The sequence below is a fragment of the Eublepharis macularius genome, chromosome 5, assembly GCF_028583425.1.
Source record: "Eublepharis macularius isolate TG4126 chromosome 5, MPM_Emac_v1.0, whole genome shotgun sequence".
Classification (NCBI taxonomy): domain Eukaryota; kingdom Metazoa; phylum Chordata; class Lepidosauria; order Squamata; family Eublepharidae; genus Eublepharis; species Eublepharis macularius.
In genome coordinates, this window is record NC_072794.1 from 126,280,916 (window position 1) to 126,307,137 (window position 26,222).

General features: G+C 44.4%; 1 protein-coding gene across 4 annotated transcripts in view; it reads right to left on the reverse strand.

Moving 5' to 3' along the window:
• The window catches only part of TRIM33 (tripartite motif containing 33), a 156,777-nt gene that overhangs the window by 14,870 nt on the left and 115,685 nt on the right, over positions 1–26,222 (reverse strand). For all 4 annotated transcript variants that reach the window (XM_054979505.1, XM_054979501.1, XM_054979504.1 and 1 more), the window contains exons 12-14: positions 13,157–13,289; positions 4,555–4,618; positions 548–707 (exon numbers count right to left, since the gene is read on the reverse strand). In XM_054979505.1, the coding sequence (XP_054835480.1) occupies positions 548–707; positions 4,555–4,618; positions 13,157–13,289 (357 nt within the window). The remainder of the gene's footprint in view (positions 1–547; positions 708–4,554; positions 4,619–13,156; positions 13,290–26,222) is intronic.

A 26,222-nucleotide genomic window follows, 5' to 3' on the forward strand; every position in this document is an offset into this window, starting at 1 on the left:
ATGAGAAAGGCAGGCTATAAATAACAGTAATCAACTCATTCCAGCACCACTAGTTGTGTGAGAGCAGGCTACTGATTCTCGGTAATATTCACCTTTAGACTTAGAAAGCATTCATATGTATTTCCAAGATGGTAGTCTTAATACAACACCTTTCCAGGTGTAAATTAAAGTTATGTGAAAATTTTCCAGGTGCTCCTCATGTGAAGACATGTTAAATGATAATATGCAAACTTGGCCTCCTCAGAAAAACGTACAGACTTGCATCCAGCCTAAATTTTCCTTGGAATGAAGGATTTCCATTCATGGCCCTACATCCCCGCCTCCTCCCTCCTGCTGTGACCCAACATACTACCCATGCTCCTCTTGGGAAATGACAAGCCCCAAGAATACCTTGGGAGAAGTCAGTCAGTGGGGTGGCAGACCTGGCAAACACTGTACCCCTTCCATCTGCAGAACTTTTAAGATGGGATCCAATTCTATAAGTACTCAATTTTTTCCTTATTACATCACATGGCACAACACACAGAACCAAAAATAAGACTTTTACCATGCAGGCACTCCTTCTGCCATCCTCTGATTTTTCTTGCTTTACTGGTCCTGAGAAACTGCATACCTCTTCTTCTGTGCCAGGCTCTTGCTTAACTTTCACATGGTCAGTCTTGAAACTAATATTATTCTTTTCAACTGTTCTGCCTGACGAACCACAGCTGGAGAAGTTAAACACATTTATTTGCAGTTCAAAATACCCAAATGTTAGAATTGTGAAAATTAAGAATTGCCTATAACAGCGATGGTGAACCTATGGCATGTGTGCCACAGCTGGCACGCAGAGCCCTCTCTGTGGGCACGCGAGCCAAGTTGCCGATCGCTAGGTCCAGGGCTCATTTAGAGGGGGAACGCCTGCAACAACGTTCCAGTAGCTCTGAGCAGAGATCACATGGGTTTTGGCCCTGCCCACGTGAATCCTTTTCCTCAAGGCTGCCTCCCTGCTGCCCATCTCTTTAGCAGCAGGAAGTGGAGGCAGCAGTGAGGCTGCTGGGGCTGGCTTTCTAAAGAAGAGTAAGCTGCTTTGATTTAACTTGCTTTACTTTCAGACGTGGCTCTTGATGAGCGAGAAAGAGAGAGAGACTGTGCGTGCTTGCGAGCAGGGCTGCTGGTCTAAAGAAGGGCAAACTACTTTGATTTAACTTGCTTTACTTTCATTCGTGGCTCCTGAGTGCGTGAGTGCATGAGTGAGTGCGTGAGTGAGTGAGAGAGATGTTAATTAGTTGGGACTACTGTATGAGTTGTTTTTCTTAACTAAAACCTCAGTATTCAGGTTTCATTGCAGTGCTGGCACTTTGAAATAAATAAGTTGGTTTTGTGTTGCAGTTTGGGCACTTGGGCTCAAAAAGGTTCGCCATCACTGGCCTATAACATGGGTGCAAAAACTTTCATTACTTCTGTAAATTTCTATTATGTTTCTTATATTTTTTTCAAACCATGAAGCCCCAAATGTCTACTTTTGTAGGAAAGGTACTTCAACCCCTTGATTATTATAGATACATATTTCCCCAGGTCTAGAATATCTGTTTGAAAATGGTTGAATAGAACCAGATTTATAAATTTGGACAAAGATCTTAACTCAGAGATCAGGATCTATTTTAGATGAATACATACAGGAAGATTGAGCTGGCTTTCTCCTAAATAGATGTATAGTACTTAATGTCTACCATTTAACTCATGTATTGAGTAAAATTCAAGGAATACTTTAATTTAATATTTTAAAGACTTGATCAGGTGGAATGTTTCCTCCTCACCTTTGGAGGAAATCTGGTAAATTGGATTCAGCCAATGTATAATTCAGCAAATTGTGTTCATTTATATGCATAGACTTGCTTTTGCTGGAGTTTGGTATATTCTAGAACAACAGGCAAGAATGCCTGATAACACCTGTTATTTGTATTATGGAACCACTGGCCACACCCATGAGAGATCATCTAAGGATCTCTGGGATAAAATCTAGCAAACTTTTACTTCTAACATGCGACTCTGTAAACCATCTTTCCTGCTTATGTAGCACAGAAGATAACACAGGAACCATAACCTTAGATTTACTGGAATGTTTCCGCAGGTGGATTTCTTCCCAGCACCCACTGCAACTCATATGCTGTTGCTAAGAACAGCATTTTAGAGGCATTTTGGGCTGCAGTGGGAGAAAAGAGATGAGGAAGTCACACTTCATGTGCAGAAATCCTTCCACTCAAGGAAATGCTCCAGTCAGCCCAAGCCGTTATTGACAATTTCTATATTCTATGCATGTGCCTAGGTGTTATACTGGATCCAGCGTTATTACTAGAAAAACAAGTTAAGGCAGCAGCAAAAAATGCTTCATAAGTCTCCCATCTAAGTTAACTAGGAGGCTCCAATTAGTGCAAAATGCTGCAGCTCGACTGTTATCAGGAGCGAGCAGGAACACAAACATCACTCCCATCCTACAGTCGTTCCATTGGCTACCCATCAGTTACCGTGCTCAGTTCAAGGTATTAGTTATTACATACAAAGTTCTTCATGGCTTTGGACCGGCATACCTACAGGACCGCCTCCCTCCCTATGTTCCTCCATGGCAGCTTTGCTTATCTGAACAGGGTCTCCCGCAGGTGCCAGGCTGCACACAGGTGAAGTCAGTAGCAGCCTGTACACGGGCTTTCTCTGTGGTGGCCGCTATCCTGTGGAATGACCTGCCTGAGGAAGTCAGAAGAGCCCCCACTCTCCTGGTTTTAAGTAAACAATGTAAAACCGAACTATTCAAAAAGGCTTTTTACTCAAATGGGAGGGCTGTATTGTAGGGAAGGGGTCTCAGATGCTTCGCTAATGAGTTAGGGACCATAGACTTCATCACTATATTGCCTTACATATTATCGGCTGATTTAAAGATGGCTGATTCTGCACACGTTGGATAATGCACTTTCAATGCACTTTATCAATCGTTTGAGGTGGATTTTTTGTTCCACACACACAAAAATCTGTTCCAAATGATCTATAAAGAGGATTGGAAGTGCATTATCCAACATGTGCGGAATCACTCATGTATTCCTACGTACCACCAGTGCTCCATGTTGTCTAATGTTAGTCCTAGAATTGATTATGTTCTGCTTCAGTATTTTTTCTACTCTGTATTGGATTGTTGTTGGGGGTTTTCCGGGCTGTATTGCCGTGGTCTTGGCATTGTAGTTCCTGACGTTTCGCCAGCAGCTGTGGCTGGCATCTTCAGAGGTGTAGCACCAAAAGACAGAGATCTCTCAGTGTCACAGTGTGGAAAAGATGTAGGTCATTTGTATCTACTCAGGAGGGGTGGGGTTGAGCTGAGTCATCCTGTAAGAGTTTCCCAGGGTGTGGAATGCTAATGGCGGGAGGCTTCACTGAATCCTGAGGAGGTTCTTTTGCATATGGATTGGTGCTTGATGTGCTAATCTTCTCTGCAGGGCTATTGTCGGGTGTGGAGTGTTTTGTTGGCCTGGTGTTTTTCAGAACTGGAGCCCATGCTCTGTTCATTCTTAAGGTTTCTTCTTTCCTGTTGAAGTTTTGCTTATGCTTGTGAATTTCAATGGCTTCCCTGTGCAGTCTGACAAAGTAGTTGGAAGTGTTGTCCAGTATTTTGGTGTCCTGGAATAAGATACTGTGCCCTGTTTGAGTTAGGCTATGTTCAGCCACTGCTGATTTTTCAGGCTGTCCAAGTCTGCAGTGTCTGCAGTGAAAGACACTGCAGACTTGGACAGCCTGAAAAATCAGCAGTGGCTGAACATAGCCTAACTCAAACAGGGCACAGTATCTTATTCCAGGACACCAAAATACTGGACAACACTTCCAACTACTTTGTCAGACTGCACAGGGAAGCCATTGAAATTCACAAGCATAAGCAAAACTTCAACAGGAAAGAAGAAACCTTAAGAATGAACAGAGCATGGGCTCCAGTTCTGAAAAACACCAGGCCAACAAAACACTCCACACCCGACAATAGCCCTGCAGAGAAGATTAGCACATCAAGCACCAATCCATATGCAAAAGAACCTCCTCAGGATTCAGTGAAGCCTCCCGCCATTAGCATTCCACACCCTGGGAAACTCTTACAGGATGACTCAGCTCAACCCCACCCCTCCTGAGTAGATACAAATGACCTACATCTTTTCCACACTGTGACACTGAGAGATCTCTGTCTTTTGGTGCTACACCTCTGAAGATGCCAGCCACAGCTGCTGGCGAAACGTCAGGAACTACAATGCCAAGACCACGGCAATACAGCCCGGAAAACCCCCAACAACCATCGTTCTCCAGCCGTGAAAGCCTTCGACAATACATCTGTATTGGATTCTTGCTAATACTATGTCTTTTAAACTTGTTTCTATTCACCCTATGGTATTGTTTATGAAATGTACTTGATACTGTATTGAAATGTACTTGATACTGATTGTACTAATCTTATACTGTGTAATCCACCTTGAGTCTCAGTGAGAAAGGCCGACTATAAATGACATAAACAAACAAACATAGCAAGACCTTAGCCATGTAACTCACCTGCCTCGACTGCCTGTACTGGAAGTACTGGGTGGCCTCACAGGGATGTGAGAATTTGATAAACCTAAAAGGAGGATGAAATTATGTTTATGCCAACTCATGACCAGCATATAACTGCTCATTTATAGCTATAGAGATGACATTCTACATGGTACCACTAAGGATTCCTACAAATCAATTACCTTCAGAAAAGCAAACAGTTTTTTTTCCCTTGCGAGCCATAGCAACTATTTCATTTAGTAGAAGCCAGAACTGGATGGCTACATAATTACTATTTTCTACATCAGTGCAACAATAACAATCATAATAACGTTCGATTAATATACCACCCTTCGGGACAATTTAACAACCACTCAGAGCGATTTACAAAGTATGTTATTATTATCCACACAACAATCACTCTGTGAGGTGGGTGGGGCTGAGAGAGCTCCGAGAAGCTGTGACTGACCCAAGGTCACCCAGCTGGCTTCAAGCGGAGGAGTGGGGAATCAAACCCGGTTCTCCAGATTAGCACAACACCAAACTGGCATGCATGACACATTTACTGACAAGAATAAAAATAAGATGAATAATGGGCAGGTGACATCAAAGTAGGACTGAAAGCTATTTTACAATTACTAGGAATAGTTTTTGAAAGGCACAATGGCAAGCTGAATTCACTGTGACTGTAGCAGTCTTGCTTCTCAAGATGTACATAGAAAGACCTATACACTGAAAGTTCCCTTCCCTTTATTTTTCAGTGTAAGACTGAATTTTTATGGTTTAATCATGGCTATCAAATCTTGGGAAGGTCTACTGTGGAAAGATTATTACATAGTTATAAACTGTATTTCATACAGTAGCACTAGGGTAGACCAGATGCCAAAATAAACATCAGCTCCATGCAAACTATAGTATTTGCACCCTTACCACAATGTGACTGCCACAAGGATTAGAGCCAGAAGTTAGGACTAGGGGTGTGCTAAAAATACTGAATTTTGCCTGATTCAGTAAAATTTGGTATTACCAAACTTAATTCTGTATTGCTAAACAACAACAACTACTGCACTTATATCTCTTCTAGATAGATTAGTGCCTTACTTAGAGTGGTGAACAAGTTAGTGTCATTATTATCCCCACAATTCAGCTGGGGAGCTGGGGCTGAGAGGGAGTGGCTTACCCAAGGCCACCTACTGAGCTCATGGCAGTAGTGGGATTTGAACCAGTAGAGTGCTAATTCGCAGCCAAACCACTTAACCACTGTGCTACAGCAACTCATTAATATTAAATTCAAGTTTACTGAATTTATTTGGTAAAAATGAGTAACAGTTGGACAAGTGACATTAAAGTGGGACTGAAAGCTATTTTATAAATTACAAGGAATAGTTTTTGAAAGAGACAATGGCAAGAATTTATTCGGGTACTTTGGAAATTGCAGCTGGGCTGTTCCTTCGTTAAGAAACAGCAAAGAAACACTGCTTCTCACCTTTTTGAACCAGATGGGAGGGGGGAAATAAAGGGAGAGTGAGGCAGAGGCAGAAGGGGGAAGGAGGTGGAATGTGAGTGGCCAATCCTTGCAGGAGCTCTCCTTGGCCCTTTTCACACTGCTTACCTTGACTCGCAACGACGCAGAACATCGCGTTAAAAACGTGGAAAATCGAGTTTTCTTGCGCAAGATTTGCGTGACATCGTGCAAATCTCACGCGAGAAAACGCGATCTTTCGCATTTTTAGCGCGATGTTCCGCGTCGTTGCGAGTCAAAGTAAGCAGTGTAAAAAGGGCCCTTCTCTAGCCAATGGGATTCTCAAGGAGAAGTGTGCTGGCTGTTGGCTCTCTCACTGTGTGGTCTGGGCTGGGACACTGGCTGCCCTGCTTTGGACTGTGACTGCCTGGATCCTGGAGTGGATTCCTGGAGTTGCCTACTGAGATCTGCACCTGGAGGACTGCTCCTGGAGGACTTCTGCTGCAGCCTGGTTTGAAAGTCATTAGATTCACTTGGTTTTTTTTCTCTTCGGGGTGGGGGGAGGGTGTCTGGGAGGGATAGGGTTGGAAGAGAAGAAACAAGGGTTTTTTTACTTTGCATTTTAAAACCTCCTTTTTTTGCTGCGTGTGTGGGTGCTTTGGTTGGGCTTTTATGTAGTGGGGGCTTTGGTTTCTGGCTTTGTTTACTGCTTGTTCTTCTAAAGGGATTGTTTTATCATCTTGTGGGCAATTCATTGTTTTGAGTTTTATACTTCCTGTTCATTTTATTAAATTCCAAGAGTGTGTGTGCTCATGAGAAGGCTGCAACAGGAGATTGCGTCCCAGCTAGAGATGGGCACGAACCAAAATATGAACCAAAGTTCATGACGAACCAGGCCGGTTTGTGGTTCGCGAATCGGCAGTTTGTCAGAGCCCATTTCTGACGAACTGCCATGAACTTCAGGCTGGTTCATTTAGTTCATTTTTTGGTTTGTCACTGCAGACAGCCTGGGGCTGATCAACCAGTTTCCTAGGCAACAGTGGACAGACTCCCTGCACACCTTCTGCTGACCCAGAAGTGACCTTCTTCTCACCCAGAAGTGACCTTCTGCTGACTCAAAAGTGACGATTTGCTGACTTGGAAGTGACTTTTTCATGAACCAAACCAGTTCGTGAACCGGGGCAGGTTCGTGAAAGTTCGTGGTTCGTGAAATGTGATGAACCATGAACTGCATGGTTCATTTTTTCCCAGTTCGTGCCCATCTCTAGTCCTGGCTGCAGCCTTTCACCAAGGAATCGTATGTGTTGGCAACCATGCACAACTTGTATCAAGGGCCAACCACCTCACCAGTGTGAAAGATGCCCTCTCTGCACGAGTGAGGCATAGGCAGACCAAGAGATGCCTCCTGCCAGCAGAGGGGATGGAGGAGGGGCCCAGCTCTGTTGGTACCCCTCCTACCCCTTCCCAGTAGGCTTCCCCCCACAGCTAACACCAGGATGTCCATGGAGATGCTCCAGCGTGCTCTCAGCCCCTCTGGGAATGTGAGATGCATGAGCCAGGATTCGGTGGAAGAAATAGCCAGGGACTACGTTGTAGAGCCTTGCAAGGGGATTTCCACTGATCTGCTGACCAATGGGTCAAGAAGGAGACGGTCTGGCCAGACCTCTATCTCAAGGCTCAGAAGCTCCTCTCATGCCCTCTGACGAGTGTGGAGAGCAAGTGCATCTTTTCCCATTCAGGTGACATTATCAACTCACATCACACTCGCCTGCTCCCCTGAAGAGTTGAGCAGCTGGTCTTCCTGAAGGTCAACATGCTGTGTTTCAATTTCCAAACCCTGGACTTCCAGAGTGAATGAGGTGAGCCCACCTTGTGGTCTGCATCCTCTGGGACTGACGTGAGGGAAAATGCTCTTCCAAAGACTTAAGTTAGGCAGAAAATCAGCAGGAGAAGGACAGCTGGCACAATAAATGCACACTGCAGTTTGGCTTTCCCCTCCCCTCAGACAGAAAAGAAACCTCCTAAAGATTTTTTTTTCATTTTTTAAGATAAGGAGTAGAAATAGGTTAGAGTCTTCAATAGTATTTCATATTCTTAAAGGTTACGAGTCAATTAGTTCCATTAACAAACATTGTTATTGTTAAAGGAGACGACAATTCTTTATTTATTTATTCAATTTTTAGCCCTCCCTCCCCATGAACAGGCTCAGGGCCGAGTACAATAAAATGCTCAATGAGCATTTAAAATATATATACATATATAAATAGATTTTAAAATGCAGGAAGGATAAATACATAAATACCTAAAACAGCATATCAGATTGCAGCCCCCTCCAGCTTCCACAATCCGAACATAAACAAACCAAGAGGAGGGGCAGGGGCCATAGTTTGATAATATTCTGGTGACAGTGCTTATAGGGGAGCAGACGACTTTTGTCACCCTCCTGGTGAGAGACCGGTAGAGAGGTTTCTAAGCAATCAGAAAGTCAAAGACTGGCCTCAACCATATGCCTGATGCAACAACTCCGTCTTACAGGCCTGCCAAAAGGACATAAGGTCTTGGCGGGCCCAGGTATCCTCTGACAGAGAGTTCCACCAGGTTGGGGCCAGGACTGAAAAAGCCCTGGCCCTGGTTGAGGCCAGTTGGGCCTCCCTGGGACCGGGGACCACCAGCAAGTTCTTATTTGCCAATCTTAATGCTCTCTGGGGTACATATGGGGAGAGATGGTCCTGTTGGTACGCTGGTCTCAGTCCATTTAGGGCTTTAAAGGTTAAAACCAAAACCTTGAACCTAATCCGGAACTCCATGGGGAGCCAGTGCAGCTGCTTCAAGATGGGAGTAATATGTGCCCTGTATGGTGTGCCCATCAGGACATGAGCAGCAGCGTTCTGGACCCACTGTAATTTCCAGGTTAAGCCCAAGGGAAGCCCTGCATACAGTGAGTTACAGTAGTCTATTCTGGAGGCGACCGTTGCATGAATAACTGTAGTTATGTCGTGGGTCGACAGATAGGGCGCAAGATGCCTGGCTTGTCGAAGATGGAAAAATGCAGACTGGACAACTGCCATGACCTGACCCTCCATCAATAAGGAGGAATCCAATATCACTCCAAGACTCCAGACCAATGAGACAGACACTAATGGCGCCCCATCAAAGGTCGGGAGCAGGATCCACAAATCTGTCAATCCCCGGCCCAAGTACAGGACCTCCATCTTTACCGGGTTCAACTTTAGCCGGCTCTGCTTTACCCAACCAGTCACATCCTCCAAAGCTCTCACTAGGACATCAGGGGCATAGTCAGGCTGGCCACCCATCAACAGATACAACTGGGTGTCATTTGCATATCAATGACAACCCAGTCTGAAACTTTGCACCAGCTGGGCAAGGGGACGCATATACAGGTTGAATAGCAAGGAGCAGAGTGTTGCCCCTTGCAAGATGCCACACACCAAAGGCTGGCATGTGGATAAGCTATCGCCAAGTGCCACCCTCAGTCCCCGACTGTGAAGAAAAGAGACAAACCACTGCAAGGCAGTCCCTCAGATCCCCACCTCAGCGAGGCAGTGGGTCAAGAGTTCATAGTCAACTGTGTCGAACGCTACTGGAAAAGATCCAACAAAATCAGCAGCGCCGACCAGCCTCGATCCACATGTCTGTGAAGCTCATCCATGAGGGTGACCAGTACCGTCTCCATCCTGTGTCCTGGAATGGGTCCAGGATGGAAGATTCCTTCAGGAAGACCTGCAGCTGTTCTGCCACCACCCGCTCAATCACCTTCCCCAGAAACAGGAGGTTCGAGACTGGTTGGTAATTGGACAGATTGGTGGGGTCCAAAGATGGTTTTTTTCAGGAGAGGTCTCACCACAGCTTCCTTCAGCGCTCCAGGGAAAACCCTGGAACTCAATGATCAATTAATAATAACCTCCAATTGAACTCCAAACCCGTCTGCACTGGCCTTCACCAGCCACGAAAGGCAAGGGTCTAGGGAGCATGTAGTGGGCTTCACTCACTGCAGGATCCTGTCAACTTCCTCCTGAGAAACCAGACTGATCTAAATAAGGGCCAGAAGACGGCAAAGGGGCCTCCAGTTCTCTTATTGTATGAACTGTAGCTGGCAGGTTGCGGCGGAGAGACAAAATTTTATCTGCAAAAAAAGCTCCCAAAAGACTCGCAGCTAATAGCTGAATTATTAATTGGCGGTCTCCCTGAGAGAGGGAGACCAAGGATCGAACTGCCTGAAACAATTTTACCAGGCGTGAGCTTGCAGACACTATGGAGGCAGCATAGAAATCCTTCTTTGCTGCCTTCACAGCCACCTCATAGGCTTTCATAAATGCTCTGTAAGATGATCTTGTCCATTCACCTTGATTCCGCTGCCACACTTGCTCAAGCCGTCTCAGCTCCCACTTCATCTGACGTAGCTCCTCCATATACCAGGGAGCCAGTCCAGCACGGAAACGGAGAGGGCAACCGGGGGGGGGGCAATTTCGTTGATGGCTTCAGAGCGACTGTCATACCAGTCCCACACCAGCTCATCCAATGAACCACCAGGGGGCATCAGATCTCACAGAGCATTCTGGAAACCGACTGGATCCATTAGTCTCCAATGGTTAGTTACATTAGTTACATTAACAAGCATTGTTATTATTAATAATTGTTGCTAAGAAAAGGAAAGGGTAAGATGGAGCAATAATGAAATAATTAGTTTTTTATTCTATTCTTATTTTTTAAATTACTAAAATAATAAGTAGAAATAGGTTTGAATTTTGTATGTGTTGTTTATTTGGAAAAATATACAATAAATAGATGTAATTATTATTCCAGTTACTATTCTAATATCTATAAAGGTTATGACTTTTGTACTCTGCATTTTAACAATCCTTGTAGCACACAGCTTTATATTTGTATTGCTTGTCCCCTTTTCCCCCCTTTCTTTTTTTGAATTCCCTTTTGTTTCAATAAAATATATTTTAAAAAGAGAGAGAGAGAGAGAGAGAGAAGAGGCCCAAGAAATATTGTCTTGCCACTGGTATGGGAAAAGTCAGAGAGATGTTAGGGAAAGCAGAGAACGACACACACCATGTGTCACAGAGAAAACCCACAGAAAACCCAAATGTAGCTAATGTTAACTAAACTTTCCTTTCCTTTAATCGGATTAAAGTTTGAGCAGTCAAAAAAACTTTCCTCATTGCATGGGTGAGAAGGATGGCTGATGATGAAGGCTACTGCAGAGAGAGAATTACTTGCATTTCCCAAGGGTACCTCCGACATCAGTTTCAACCTGAGGCCAGTGAGTGGGAATGGGATCCATCTTATGCAACTGTGCTTGCCACATGCCATTGTTTTGTGCTTGTGGCTGGGAACTGCTTGGTTCGGTTCTGTAGTGTTTCCCCACCGGCTGAACCCAGTGCCTGGCTGCTGTGAATGACATTGGTTCTGTCAGGCTAAGTTGTAAGAGCATCACTTGCTTCAGTTTGGTTTGGGTGATTCTCTGATGTGATACTGATCCTTATAAGGAACAATGGAGTGTGGCTGATCATCCTGCTCAGGGAGCATTGGGGTTTTGGGGGGGGCAGGCAGGTGTGTGTCAGTTTGCTTCTGTTGGGCTTCCCCAGGGATTAGCTTGTATTTGGGAGTGTGCCTTGGCTGTGGCATCCTTACCCTGTGCGTTTGTGCCTCTGGGAAAAAGCTTGTAAAAGTTCTCATCACTGGGGACAATGGTGAGTGGCTGGTCAGCCTGCTCAGGGGACACAGGGGTTGGAGGGGGGCATCAGCGGGGTTCTGTTGGACTGTCTGGTGTGGAGCTTGTATATGGGAGTGTACCTTGGTGTTGGCAGCCTTGGTCCATGTTTCTGCAATGGGAGTCAGTTTTGGCTTTTTTCTTACAATAGGAACAAATATAGTGGTTAGGGGCACCTTGTTCCTATTGTTCCCCTAGTGTGCTAGGGGCACCACAGAACTGGACCCCGGGTCCATTCTTCCTGAAACTTGGGGATTCTTTAGAGAACAGTCAGTAGTGGGTTTCCTGCAAATTTGGTGGATATTGCTTCCAAATGCCACTACCAAGCCCCTGGATAGCCCCCAGATAGTTTTCCCTATAGGGAATAATGAAGATTGGAGGTGGCTGAGGGCACTTGGGGGGGGGGCTAAAATGGCCCCCTGGGGTCCAATCTTTATGAAACTTGGGGGGGGGGGGTTAAAAGAACTGTTAGGAGTATGCCCCCTGCAAATTTGGTGGAATGTGGTCAAAATGCCCTCCTCTCCAGCTACCAAATTGAGTTTCTCATAGGAAATAATGGGAATTTGTTTGCTATGTATTACTGAACCGAAATGGAGAATGAATTCAATATTTGGGGAATTCCAATCCCCCCCCCCAATTCGGTATTACCAAACCCAAATTTGTTTCCTGTGCACACTCCCAGTTAGGAGGTAATGTTTATCTATACGGGACCAAAGTCAGGATGCTAGTTGGCTTTTTCTGAATGTTTCTGGGCAGGAAACACAGGACCATGATTTATGACACCTAAACACAAGTTTATAACTGAAACTCAGGAAGTAAGTAGTATCAGGAAGAATGACCTTACTTGATTTATTGTCATAGCACAAACAAGCCCACTCTTGGTATCAAGTCCTGTACTAAAATGATATGCTACTTACTGGTTATTTTCAGAAGGGGGAAATTTTTACCTATTCATGCATAAAAACTTTTTATTAAGTTTGACTAAATTCTGACCACGTAAAGCAAACATACACTAAAGTAAGAAAGCTTTATTATGGAAGTTAGTGCAAGTGTGTGTGAGAGAAAGAGATGCCATTGTCACAGCTGATTTATGGTGACAGGCAGGATTTTCAAGGAAAGAAACAGTTTGGCCGTTGCCTGACACTTCATAGAAACCCTGAACTTCCAGGTGGTCAACCATCCAAGCACTAATCAGGGCCGACCCCGGTTAGCGTCCAAGATCAGGCTAACCTGGGCCATCCAGATCAGGGCTTATTACAAGTTGGCGGATGAAATGTACTAACAGGGCTATTCATCTGGTTATAAAGCTGTCTGGAATTTTCTTAAATTCAGTTTTACACTGCAGCTTGAAACATTTATTCTAATTGCTGCTGGTTGTTTTAAACAGATGTTAAAAATACATATTGCCTCTTCCATCTTACCTGATGATCCTGGAGATAGAGCCGATGGCCCAGGGGAAGGATTCATGCTGCTTATAGGCTGGGGGGGCAAGTGGCTGCCTGCAATGTATCTGCTTAATAAAGTATCCAAGTTACTGGAACCGGCATCTTCCAGCTGAAATACAAGACAATCGCATAGTGATTGTGCTAGCTTTAAATGCAGCATGCTAGAAAAGACAAACTGAGACTAGTTTGTAAGTAGACACAGAGGAACAAATAGCTGGATGTTCAATTTGGCATTATTGCTACTGGATAAATTCTAACAACTAAGCAGGATGATCATAAACATTTATACTAGGGATGTGCATTTGGATTTTTTGGGTTCAAGTATTAGCTTGTCAGGTTGGTTTGGCTTGGATTCTCTGGTTTGATATTGCTTCTGTTAGGCTTTCCACATGGGTCTTGGCCTCTGCTTGGTTTCTGTGGTTTGACACTGCTTCTTATAGATCCAGTGGACATTGGCCTGGGGATCTGCAAGGATTGTCTGGTTTGATGTAGGTTCTGCTGGTTTTTTTGTTTCTGTTTGCATTGGAAGGCTTTTGGCTAGTGGTTGCTCTTGTGTGTTTAGCTATTGATTTCTTTGCCTTGGAGAAAGGATGGACCCTTCCCCACCCTGCCCACGGAAAACTGGACATAAATAGGGTGGCTGAGGGCACCTTGTTCAGGAGCCCATAGAACTGGACCCCTTGAAGCTTGGAGGGTCTTTAGTGGACTGGCTGAACTAGGTACCCTATCATTTTGGTTTCAGCTGCTTGAAAAACAGCCACTCCAGCCAGAGGGAAAAATGAATCTGAAAAATTGCAGAATTCCAAAAAAAAGAAAGCCTAAATCCAAATTCCAAAATGGTATTGGAGACCCAAATAATCTGGAATGCTGGTATGGATAACCATCCCAAAATCTGAAAATTCCAAATCTTTTTCAAGAGCACATCCCTAACCTATACTTGGAAGTAAATACCAGTGACTTCAATAGGACTTGGTAAGCATTCTTCGGACTACAGAAGTCCAAGAACTTGCATAGCTGTGATTAAATTGGAACAGAATACTGCAAAATCCTAAAACTCAATGAATTATTAGAAACAGCCAAATTGCAAGCTCTCTCAGTAATAAATGCTGGTGTCTAAGTATGCATCAGAAAAAGATCTACACTCACCAATGTTGCTCGGCCCTGAGGTTCTCATTTTTTTGCCCCCCAGTCCATTACCCACTTAATTGCCCTGATCCATCTTTTGTCAGTTCCAACTTCCCTAACTACAGTGTAAGGAAAACAGGCAAATAGGAAGCAAGCATTTTCATTAATGTTAAAAAAGGGCAGAGGTTTGCCACCAAAAGAAAGCAAACGCTATGCCAACCCAATACATGATTGAAAGAAAAACTTTTTAGCACAGATCATGATGGTGGACAAACATAGTTTAGGCTTTAATCAAGGAGGTGCACATTTTTATGAAAATGCTTTAATTAGGACTGCCAGTATAAGAAAAATAACTGCTGAATTTAAAAGATTTGCTACCATTTTAGCTTCAGGACAGAGTAAGTTCAGAAAGAACATCAGAACAATGTGCTACAGATTCTATAAAGTCAAAGATTAAGAATATTGAAACTTTCATGATTCAGAATACTGAGATTTCCATCTAGTGAATTTTCCCACTTACTTTTTAACAGAAAAAACATTTAACTGTAACAAGCAGCATTTCTGTCTTTCAAGAATCATACAGATTTCTCTTAACTTGTTAGCACTTCAATTCACATGAACACAGAATATAAACATACAAAATAAAGTGCTGGCATCTCTTCCTTCATTGATATAGCCCTGAGTAGTGTGAACAGGATTGTCCCATTTTGTCATCATCATCATCATTATTATTATTATTATTATATTTCAATTTATATACCGCCCATCCCCAGGGGCTCTGGACAGTGAACAGTTAAAATGGATAAAAACAAGAACTAAAATCAATATACAAACAATAAAACAAATTAACAAAATACAGTGGTGGGGAGAACCCTCCCCCACCCCAAAGGTGGGAGGCCAACATGGCACCGCCCCCTTCAATCACCGAATGCCTGGCGGAACAGCTCTGTCTTACAGGCCCGGCGGAACGATAATATGTCCCACTGGGCCCAGGTTTCCATTGACAGAGCGTTCCACCAGGCTGGGGCCAGGACTGAAAAGGCCCTGGCCCTGGTTGAAGCGAGGCGGGCTTCCTTAGGGCCGGGGACCACAAGTAAATATTTATTCGGTGATCGAAGCGATCTCTGGGGAACGTACAGGGAGGGGCGGGTCCCGAAGATATGCCGGTCCCAACCCGCTCAGGGCTTTAAAGGTAAGAAACAACACTTTGAACCTGATTCGGAATTCAACCGGAAGCCAGTGCAGCTGGCGCAGGACAGGTGTGATGTGTGACTGGTAAGGTATACCAGTCAGGACCCGCGCCGCCGCATTCTGGACCAGTTGTAGTTTCCAGATCAGGCCCAGGGGTAGCCCAGTGTAGAATGAGTTACAGTAATCTATCCTGGAGGTGACCTCTGCATGGATCACTGTAGCCAGGTCCTGCAGCGTCAGGTAGGGGGCAAGTTGCCTGATCTGATGAAGATGGAAAAATGCAGACTTGGCAACCGCAGTGACCTGGGCCTCCATCGATAGGGAGGCATCCAGGAGCACACCCAGACTCTTTACCACTGGCAAAGTTGCCAGTGGTGTCCCATCCAGGGCAGGGAGCTGGATCCCAACATCTGGCAGCCCCTGTCCCAGCTGCAGGACCTCCGTCTTCACTGGGTTCAATTTCAGCCTTCTCTGTTTCAACCATGCCATCACAGCCTCTAAAGCTCTGGCCAGATTGTCTGGGGCCGTATCTGGCCAGCCGTCCATCAACAGAAAAAGCTGGGTGTGATCCGCATATTGATGACAACCCAGCCCAAACCTTCGCATCAACTGGTTGAGGGGGCGCATATAGATGTTAAATAACATCGGGGAGAGTATCGCCCCTTGGGGAACCCCGCACACCAAAGGGTGACGGGGCGATAGATCTCCCCCAAGTGCCACCCTCTGTCCCCGACCCTGGAGAAAGGAGATCAGCCACTGTAAGGCTGTCCCCCTAATCCCCACGTCGGCAAGGCGGCTGGCCAACAAATCATAGTCAACCGTGTCAAACGCTGCTGTGAGATCAAGTAACACAAGCAGCGCTGACCCGCCTCAATCCAGATGCCTGCGAAGGTCATCTGTGAGGGCAACCAAGGCTGTCTCCGTCCCATGGTCAGGATGGAAGCCGGACTGGAATGGGTCCAGGGCTAGAGCATCATTCAGGAATTCCTGCAGTTGTACCGCCACCGCCCGCTCAATCACCTTGCCCAGGAATGGGAGGTTCGACACTGGGCGGTAACTGGACGGGTCGGTGGGGTCCAAAGATGTTTTTTTCAGGAGGGGCCGCACTACCACCTCCTTTAACGCTCCTGGAAAAACCCCAGAGCTCAGGGAGATGTTAACAATGGCCTCCAAATGGTCCTGTAGCCCCTCCGAGCTGGCCTTCACCAGCCAGGATGGGCAGGGGTCCAGAGGACAGGTGGTTGGCCTCATCCCCTGCAGGATCCTGTCAACATCATCCTGAGAGAGCAGCCTGAAATGGTCTAATACGGACCCAGAAGACGGCCAAGGGGTCTCCAGTTCCCTTACTGTATCAACAGTGGGTGGCAGGCCACGGCGAAGGGACAAGATTTTGCCCGCAAAATAGCTCACAAAAGCCTCACAGCCAATAGTTGAATTAAGAATTTGGTGGTCTCCCTGAGAGAGGGAGACCAAGAACCAAACTGTTCGAAATAACTGAGCCGGGAGTGAGCTAGCAGACACAATGGAAGCAGCAAAGAAACCCCTCTTTGCTGCTTTCACTGCCACCTCATAGGCTTTCATAAATGTCCTATAAGATGTTCTTGCGTCTTCGTCGCACCCCCGCCTCCACACTCGCTCTAGTCGTCTCAGAGACTGCTTCATCTGGCGAAGCTCCTCGGTAAACCAAGGAGCTACCCGTTTGCGGGCTCGGAGAGGATGGCAGGGGGCAATAGCGTCGATGGCTTCGGAAAGTCGACCATGCCAATCATCCACCAGCTCATCTAACGTATTGCCAGGGGGCATCGGATCCCGAAGAGCCGCCTGGAAACCAATTGAATCCATAAGCCTCTGCAGGCGAGCGTAAATCCGCTCACCGCCCACCCAGGAAAGGAGCGGCATGATCAGACGAGCCTTCAGAACAAAGTGATTTGACCATGGCACTGCATCATAGGCATCCAGGACCACCATCATCTCTGCCCCCCAAATCAAATCCAGCGTGTGACCTGCTTGATGCGTGGGAGCCGAAACAAACTGGGAGAGTCCTAGGGCCGCCATGGAGGACACCAGGTCAATGGCCTGCATGGAGGCATCGTCGTCAGCATGGACATTGAAATCTCTGAGAACCAAACGTTTTGGGAATTCCAAGGCCCAGCTGGCCACCGCCTCCAAGAGACCAGACAGGGAAGATGCAGGTGCAGTAGGCGGTTGGTACACCACGCATATTGCCAACCTCTCCTCGGCGTCCAACGCTAGGCTCACACAATCAATGCCAGTAATTTTTACAACAAGCCAAAGAGGTAGATGAGTCTGGAGATACACATGGTGTTCACTGCACAACGCACTCAGTAGAGATTTGAATGCAATAGCTCCCATCAATCCAACACTCTGGAGGGAGGTATTTTTAAGAGAAGAAATAGGGTTGTAGTTGTAAATGGCATTGTATGAAGCAACAGCTTTGCTCATCTGAGTAGTTACCCAAGCACCCTCTATTATTGCTCCCACCTGGTGGAATGATTTGCCTGGTGAAGTAACGAAGTCTGTCATACTTCAATTGTTGCAATAAATGTACAAAAATGAATAGTTTAAAAGGGCATTTTTGTAACTGAAGAGGTTGTAGTTTTAAAGACTGGAAATTTTTAGTAAATTTTAATTTGATTGTTGAATGATTATCATATTTTCATTACATTGTTTCCTAATTTCATAATTCAGCTTCATTACATTGTTTATTTAAGTACTTTGTAAACTTCTCTGAGTGGGTGTTAAGTCATCCTGAAGGGTGGTATATAAATCAAATGTTATTATTATATTATAATATTATTTATTTCACTATTCTCCAAAGCTTGAATTCATTGAAGTTTTCCTGTGGGCTTTTTTTTGCTTTCTCTAATTTTGTAATCTACTTTCTATGTATTATATTGTATATAATACATCTTGTCCCCTACATCTACTTGAAGCTGCTGGGAGAGGTCAAGAGGTCAACCAGAGATTTATGCCTCCAATATATGGGTAACACTCAGCTCTGTCTTGGACATACAGCAAATCCTGGGAAGGCTGTGGAAACCATCAACAGGTGCCTGGAAGTAATTCTGGGAAGGATGAGACCTAACAAGCTGAAACTTAATCCTGACAAAACTGGTGCTACGGGTGGGGAGAAGGTGTGACCCAGGAATTGGGATGTCTCCTGTTCTGGATAGAGTTGCCCTCCTCCTAAAGAAGCAGGGTCATAGTTGGTGGTGCTGCAGGACCTGGCCTTCCTGCTTGATAAACAGGTTAGCAGTGACAGCCAGGAGTGATTTTCATTGATGGGTCAGCTGCAGCCCTTCTTGTGTAGGAAAGGTCTGGTCACTGTGATGCATGCCCTGGTAACATGTAGATTGGGCACACTACATCGGGCTGCCCCTGAAGACAGTTTGGAAACTACAGTCAGTACAGATTGCTGCAGCCAGAATGTTGACTGGAGTATATCTTAGGAACCTTATCACTACAATTTTGTTCCATCTACACTGGCTTCAAATTTGCTTCTGAGTCCAATTCAACCTTTAAAGCCTATACAGCTTAGGACCAGCATACCCCAGAATCACCTACTCCCATATCAACCTACCTCTGACCATTCCAGTCACTTTCAAAGATCCTGCTTTGGGTGACTCTGCCACCTGCAGCAAGAGGGGTCAGAACTCAAGAAAGGGCCATCTTGGTTGTGGCACCCAACGGAATTTAGTCTGTTTCCCTCTATCGCTGTCTTCCACCAGCAAAATGAAGACTTTTAAAATTTTGCTTGGCATTCCCTCACTAACTCTTTTTAGTCCTCTTACCTGTTTGTGTGTGTTCATATGTTTTTGTATTTATGTTTTATTTGTTTTAAATATTCTCTCTCTATATTTGCCACTTAAACACTGTTTTAATCTTTGCCGTTCTGGGGAACTTGAGTTGGGTGGAAAGGTGGCATATAAATGTTTTAAGTGAATAAATGCACAGTATATTGTGCATTGCATTGCTCTTTGCTAAGTTCCAGGGAGAATGGCAAAATATAAATGAAGTAAATTAATTATATAAAATTGACTCAGTGGTCAGGTATTAAAACCATAGAAGGCAAAACTGACCAACCACACTCAAAAGTGAGTCTGAGATTTTCAAACATATAATGGGAACTCAAAAAGGGAGCTTTGACTCTTGAAAGCTTGCTCCCTGAAAATCTTGTTGGTCTCTAAGGTGCCACTCGACTCCGATCCTGCTGTTCTACTGCATACTAACACAGCTACCTATCCGAAACAAACATGTAATGTTTGTAGAATTTTCAGTATATCAAAATGTCTTATATGAAAGGCAAGCAAGCCAGTGCAGTGCAGTAGGTTAGCATGTTGGACTAGATTCTGAGAGATCCAGGTTCTAATCCCAACTCTACCCCATATCCTTGCTGGGTGATCTTGGCTCCATTCTCTCAGCATAATCTACTTCACAGGGTTATTATGAGAATAAAATGGGACGAAAAAAGAACTATGGAAGCTGCTTTGAGTCCCCACTGGGGGGTAGTGGAGGAAGGGAAGAGGAACAGGTATAAATGAAGTAAATGAATACAAATATTACTGACTTAAATTCATACAGGCAGACTGCCACATTTGGTTTACATACTTCCCAGATATGTTATCAGCACTTAATTGCATTTATTCTGCTGTTATGCTACTATCACAAACAAGAATAAAATTTGTGTATGGTTTTGTTTCTATTAATAATAGTTTTGACACCTTTCAACGCAACAAATAAAGGTGGCAACTAAAGACAGGGCTTTTTCAGTAGTGGCATCAGCACCTTGAGACTCACCTGGTGCAACCTGATTATCCTTTAGGTGCCCAGTTGCCCTGACCTGGATAGCCCAGGCAAGCCTGATCTCATCAGATCTTGGAAGCTAAGCAGGGTCTGCCTCGGTTAGTAATTGGAAGGGAGACCTTCAATGAAGACCAGGGTGGCAGAGGCAAGCAACGGCAAACCACCTCTGTTAATCTCTTGCCATGAAAATCCCACCAGAGGTCACCATAAGTTAGCTATGACTTGACTGCACTCACCAACAACAACAACACTCAGGATTTTAAATGAAAGATTCCATCTTCAGCTGTTTTTACGGTCTCCTTCCAGTCTGAGGGTTGTTTTATGACAATCGTTTTAGGTTGCTTGATGTGTTTATATTAATAATTGTGGTTTTTATTATTTTATTGTGCTGTTTTTACTTTATAAGATGCTTCAAGAAGGTTTCTGGACAGCAGGATAGACAGATAGATAAATATATTATAAATAAATAGATCTGTCAGCATACAGACATACATGGCACTTGATCTTAGCCAAAAGGCCAAGAAGCATACAGGCACACACAGTTCTGAGTGGTAAGCTGCTATGGATCCACAATCATATCTTCTAGGTCAAATTTACAACAACATTTCTCAGGGAATAAAGCTAAAAGAACAGTCTGTTATAGCTGGAGCCAGCAGATGATGACTATGCAAGTGCTAACTGACTAGCTCCCATAACAATCACAAAGCTACTTCCACTTCCAGGCTCAGAGCAGCATTTCAAGGAAGGGAAAAGGAGGAACTAGCTTGGGGGGGGGGGATTGACAGTTCGAGAGAACACATGCATGCTCCTACAACTGGGCAGGTGAGTGAACTAGTCAGGCTTGTTTCTGGCAGCTGTACATGTCTGATGTTGACCAGGGAGTTCTATCTTGTATTTTTCTTTATTTCAAGAAGAATGCACATGGTTCTCCCCTCCTCTGTTTTATTCTAACAAGAAATCTGTAAGGTAAATTGCCATGAAAGCTAATGACTATTCTAAGATTTGCTTCATGGGTAAGTGGGGATTTGAACCCCAACTTCTAGTCCCTCAGCCTAACCATTACACTCCAGAGTCTAAGAATCCCTGAAAAATGTTTGTCAACAGAATGAGGTCCCACAATAGCACCCCTCAGTATCAATCCATTGAAAGAAATGCTTGATTTGCACACAAGGAAAATGTCTGATCTTGTAATTGCCCAGGCCACCTCACCTATTACTTCCACTCACTTTCTCCCTTCTTTTTCCATGCAAAACAGAGAGAATGAATAGGGCCCAAGAAAATAGATCACAACCACAAATCTGGGTCCCAAAAGCAAAAGGAAAAAGCAGGAAGGGGAAAAAAACATAGTAGAAAAGGTTAGAAAACCCTGGAAAGTCTTAGCTTTTTAACAAGGTTAAATTAAACGTAGCTAGCAAAGTTGACAATAAGGAAATTAAAAATGATCAAGATTTTATATTCTATGGCTCAATCATCAACCAAAAGGGAGACTGCAACGAAGAAATCAGAAGAAGTCTGAGACTTGGAAGAACAGCTGTGAGGGAACTAAAAATGATCCTTAAAGATAAGAATGTCTCTCTGGGGACCAAGATCAAAATAATCCAAACTATGGTATTCCCTGTTACTATGTATGGATGTTAAAGTTGGACAATAAGAAAAGATGACAGGAAGAAAATTGATTCATTTGAAATGTGTTGCTGGAGGAGAGTTCTACAGATACCATGGATGGCCAAAAAGACAAATAAGTGGGTACTAGCCTGAATGACGAAACTAAGGCTATCATACTTTGGTCACATCATGAGAAGACAAGACTCTCTAGAAAAGTCAATAATGCGAGGAAAAGTTTATGGCAATAAGACGAAGACCTAAAATAAGATGGCTGGACTCAACGAAAGAAGCCACATCCTCCAGTTTGCAGGATCTGAGCAAGTCTGTTAATGATAAGGACATTTGGGAGGTCTTTCATTCATAGGCTCACCATGAGTTGGAGGCAACTTGATGGCACATAACAACAACAGAAGTCAAGTAAATGACCCTGACATTAGCCACACTGTACCCAGTGAGCCACCTAAGGCTGTGGCACACATACAGCATTTGCAAAGGCATAGCATCTAGGCCTTTTGCAAAGTGAAGGCCCTACATCTGCAGAAGTAGAAGAATAAATTCAGCAAGGTTCTAAAAGGTATCTTACAGTTTTTTCCAAATGATTCACTAAGTTGTTTATTTCCAGTTTCACCTTTCCGTGCTTACATTACAAAATGATGAAACTATCTTATTGGTTAGTTTGGAGTAAAAGTAAACAAGCTTGCCTATTTAGTGTTCTTCTAGCATCAAGATGTTCCTTATTTTCTTCTGTCAGTGGATACTGCAGCTAATGTAAATTGATCATTTTGTATGAAAAGATTCTAGAACACCAAGAAAGCAAAAATCACAAAACAAATTATGGTACTTGGTGAACCTTGGAGAAACGCCTGGGATGTGGCGCTACAGTTTACCAACAACTGCAAGAGAGAATTTAAGGTCAAGAAGCAGTGTGTAAACAACAGAATATTAGATAAGACATTGTTTCTTGGAAAAAGGCCTGATATTCAGTACTGAAACTCAACAAATTGGACATCTGAACAATGGCAACTTTCTTGGGACATGAGTTGATATGACCTCATTCTTGAAGAATGAGGTCACAGGGACATGGCCCTATGACCTCATTCTTGAAGAATGTAGCAGCAGCAGGAGTCTGAAATGATTGATCACTGCTTGAGGTATCAAGAACTGTGAACAAAATGAATTTACAGAATGTTGTGCTGCACATCTGCAGATGGTCATCTGAAAGGAAAGAAATATCCAAACACTATGGTTTAATTGTTGATGCAACTCCAGACTCAACACATTATGAACCAACCATGCTCATTCTATGCTATGTCCACTTGATCAATGAGAAAACTGCTATGAAATTCAGGAAAGGTTCCTGGAATTTGTTGATTGCTACAAGACAACTGGTGAAGCAATTTCTGATTTGATCTGTAATCTCAACATTATCACTACTCAGTGCCAAGAAAAGGGTAATGACAATGGAAGCAACATGGACTTTGTATATATGGTGCTCAAATCCATATTTTAAATGCCAATGCATTAGGAAAGTTGCCACCATGTGCTGGTCATAGTCATCACTTACATGGGGTTCTGCAAAATATGGTAACTTACTTTTTCAAAAGGTGGAGAAAGCTACAAGGGGCTCGGCCATACTAGACTTGATATTAACCAACAGGGAAGAATTGGTAGATGAGATGAAGGTGGTGGGGACCTTAGGGGGAAGTGACCATGTCCTTCTTGAATTCCAGTTGCTGTGGGGAGCCAAGGAAGTTCATAGCCAGACTCGTAGGTTAGATTTTCGTAGGGCCAACTTTGATGAACTCAGAAGCTTGATGAGAGTCATTCCGTGGGGGAGTGTGCTGGAAGGGAAAGGAGCGAGTGAAGGGTGGGCCATTCTCAAACACGAGCTTTTGCAAGCTCAAGCCCTCACTATCCCAGCAAGATGGAAACATGGTAAGGGCTCCAAGAAACCGATGTGGATGCACAGAGAGCTCCAGAATAAGCTAAGGGAGAAAAAGGAAATGTTCAGGAAATGGAGAGAAGGACAGACCTCTAAAGAGGAGTATATGAGGGTTACTAGGTACTGCAGATCAGCCATCAGAGAGGCCAACGCTCAGTATGAGCTGGGTCTGGCCAGGAGGGCTCGCTACAATAAGAAAAACTTCTACAGATATGTGAGAAGCAAACGCAAGGTAAAAGAGGCAAATGGACCACTGTTGGGAGTAGATGGAGAAATTCTGATGCAGGACCGAGAAAAAGCAGACAGGCTTAATGACTTTTTTGCCTCTGTTTTCTCCCTGAAGAACTCAGGCACATCTAGAGATAGTAGAAAATGTGGCAGGACACCTGAGTGGCTAATTGACATTGACAGAGAGGTTGTGGAGAGGCATCTGGCTGCACTGGATGAATACAAATCCCCTGGGCCGGATGGGGTGCACCCAAGAGTGCTGAAAGAACTTTCCAGAGAACTTGCAGAACCCCTATCCATCATCTTCAAGGCCTCCTGGAGGACTGGGGATGTGCTACAAGATTGGAGAAGAGCGAATGTTATCCCAATCTTTAAGAAAGGGAGGAAGGATGACCCGGGAAACTACATGCCGGTCAGTCTGACTTCTGTTGCTGGGAAGATATTAGAACAGATTTTAAAGGGATCAATCTGTAAGCATCTGAAGGACCACTCAGTGATCCGGGGAAGTCAGCATGGTTTTGTTCCTAACAGATCTTGCCAGACCAACCTGGTTTCCTTCTTTGATCGAGTGACCAGCTTACTGGATCGGGGGAACTCTGTTGACGTGATTTATCTGGATTTCAGTAAAGCTTTTGATAAGGTCCCCCATGACATTCTGATGGGCAAACTGGAAGACTGTGGAGTAGACTATAGGACAGTTTGGTGGATAGGGAACTGGTTGGAGGACTGCACTCAAAGAGTGGTGGTCAATGGCATTTCATCAGATTGGAGGGAAGTGTCCAGTGGGGTGCCACAGGGCTCGGTTTTGGGCCCAGTACTTTTCAATATTTTTATCAATGATCTGGATGAAGGAGTGGAAGGGCTGCTCATTAAATTTGCTGATGATACCAAATTGGGAGGGGTAGCAAACACCCAAGAAGATAGAATTAAAATTCAACAAGACCTGAATACTCTGGAGAAGTGGGCAACTGTGAATAGGATGCAATTCAACAAAGACAAGTGCACAGTATTACATCTGGGCCACAAAAATGGGAAGCACAAATACTGGATGGGGGATACACTTCTGGGCAGTAGTATATGTGAAAGGGATCTTGGGGTAAGAGTGGACTGTAAACTGAATATGAGCAGTCAGTGTGATGCGGTGGCAAAAAAGGCTAATTCAATCCAGGGTTGTATCAAAGGGGCCATAGCATCGAAATCGCAGGAGGTCATAGCCCCTCTCTATACTGCCTTGGTCAGGCCACACCTGGAGTATTGTGTGCAGTTCTGGAGGCCTCACTTCAAAAAGAATGTGGACAAAATCGAGAGGGTGCAGAGGAGAGCGACAAGAATGCTCAGGGGTCTGGAGACTGAGCCCTACGAGGAAAGGCAGAGGGTCTTGGGAATGTTTAGTTTGGAGAAGAGGAGGTTGAGGGGGGACATGATTGCTCTCTTTAAATATTTGAAAGGCTGTCATTTGGAGGAGAGCAAAGAGCTGTTCCAGTTGGCAGCAGAGGATAGGACGCGAAGCAATGGGCTAAAACTACATGCACAAAGGTACCGGCTGGATATTAGGAAAAACTTTTTTACGGTCAGAGTAGTTCAAAAGTGGAATTAGCTGCCTAGGGAGGTGGTGAGCTCCCCTTCACTGGCAGTTTTCAAGAAGAGGCTGGATGAATACTTGTCAGAGATGCTTTAGGCTGATCCTGCACTGGGCAGGGGGTTGGACTAGATGGTCTATATGGCCCCTTCCAACTCTATGATTCTATGATTCTATGAAAATGCGATCCAGAACTGCATCATTTGGCACAGTTCAGAATCTGCACTATTTGTTCAGTGGCAGTACACAAAGATGGAAAATTATAAAAGACAGCATTTAAAGATTCTTTTATAGTATGTCTGATACACAACGGTCTGCTTGGTGCTGCCCACTACACCAGTTTGATGTAGTGGTAAAGAGCGGCAGAACTCTAATTTGGAGAACTGGGTTTGATTCCCCACTCCTTTGCTTGAAGCCAGCTGGGTGATCTTGGGTCACAGTCACAGCTCTTCCAGAGCTCTCTCAGCTCCACCCACCTCACAGCGTGATTGTTGTGGGGATAATAATGACATACTTCTTGAACTTGTCATCTGAAACCCAGCCACAAC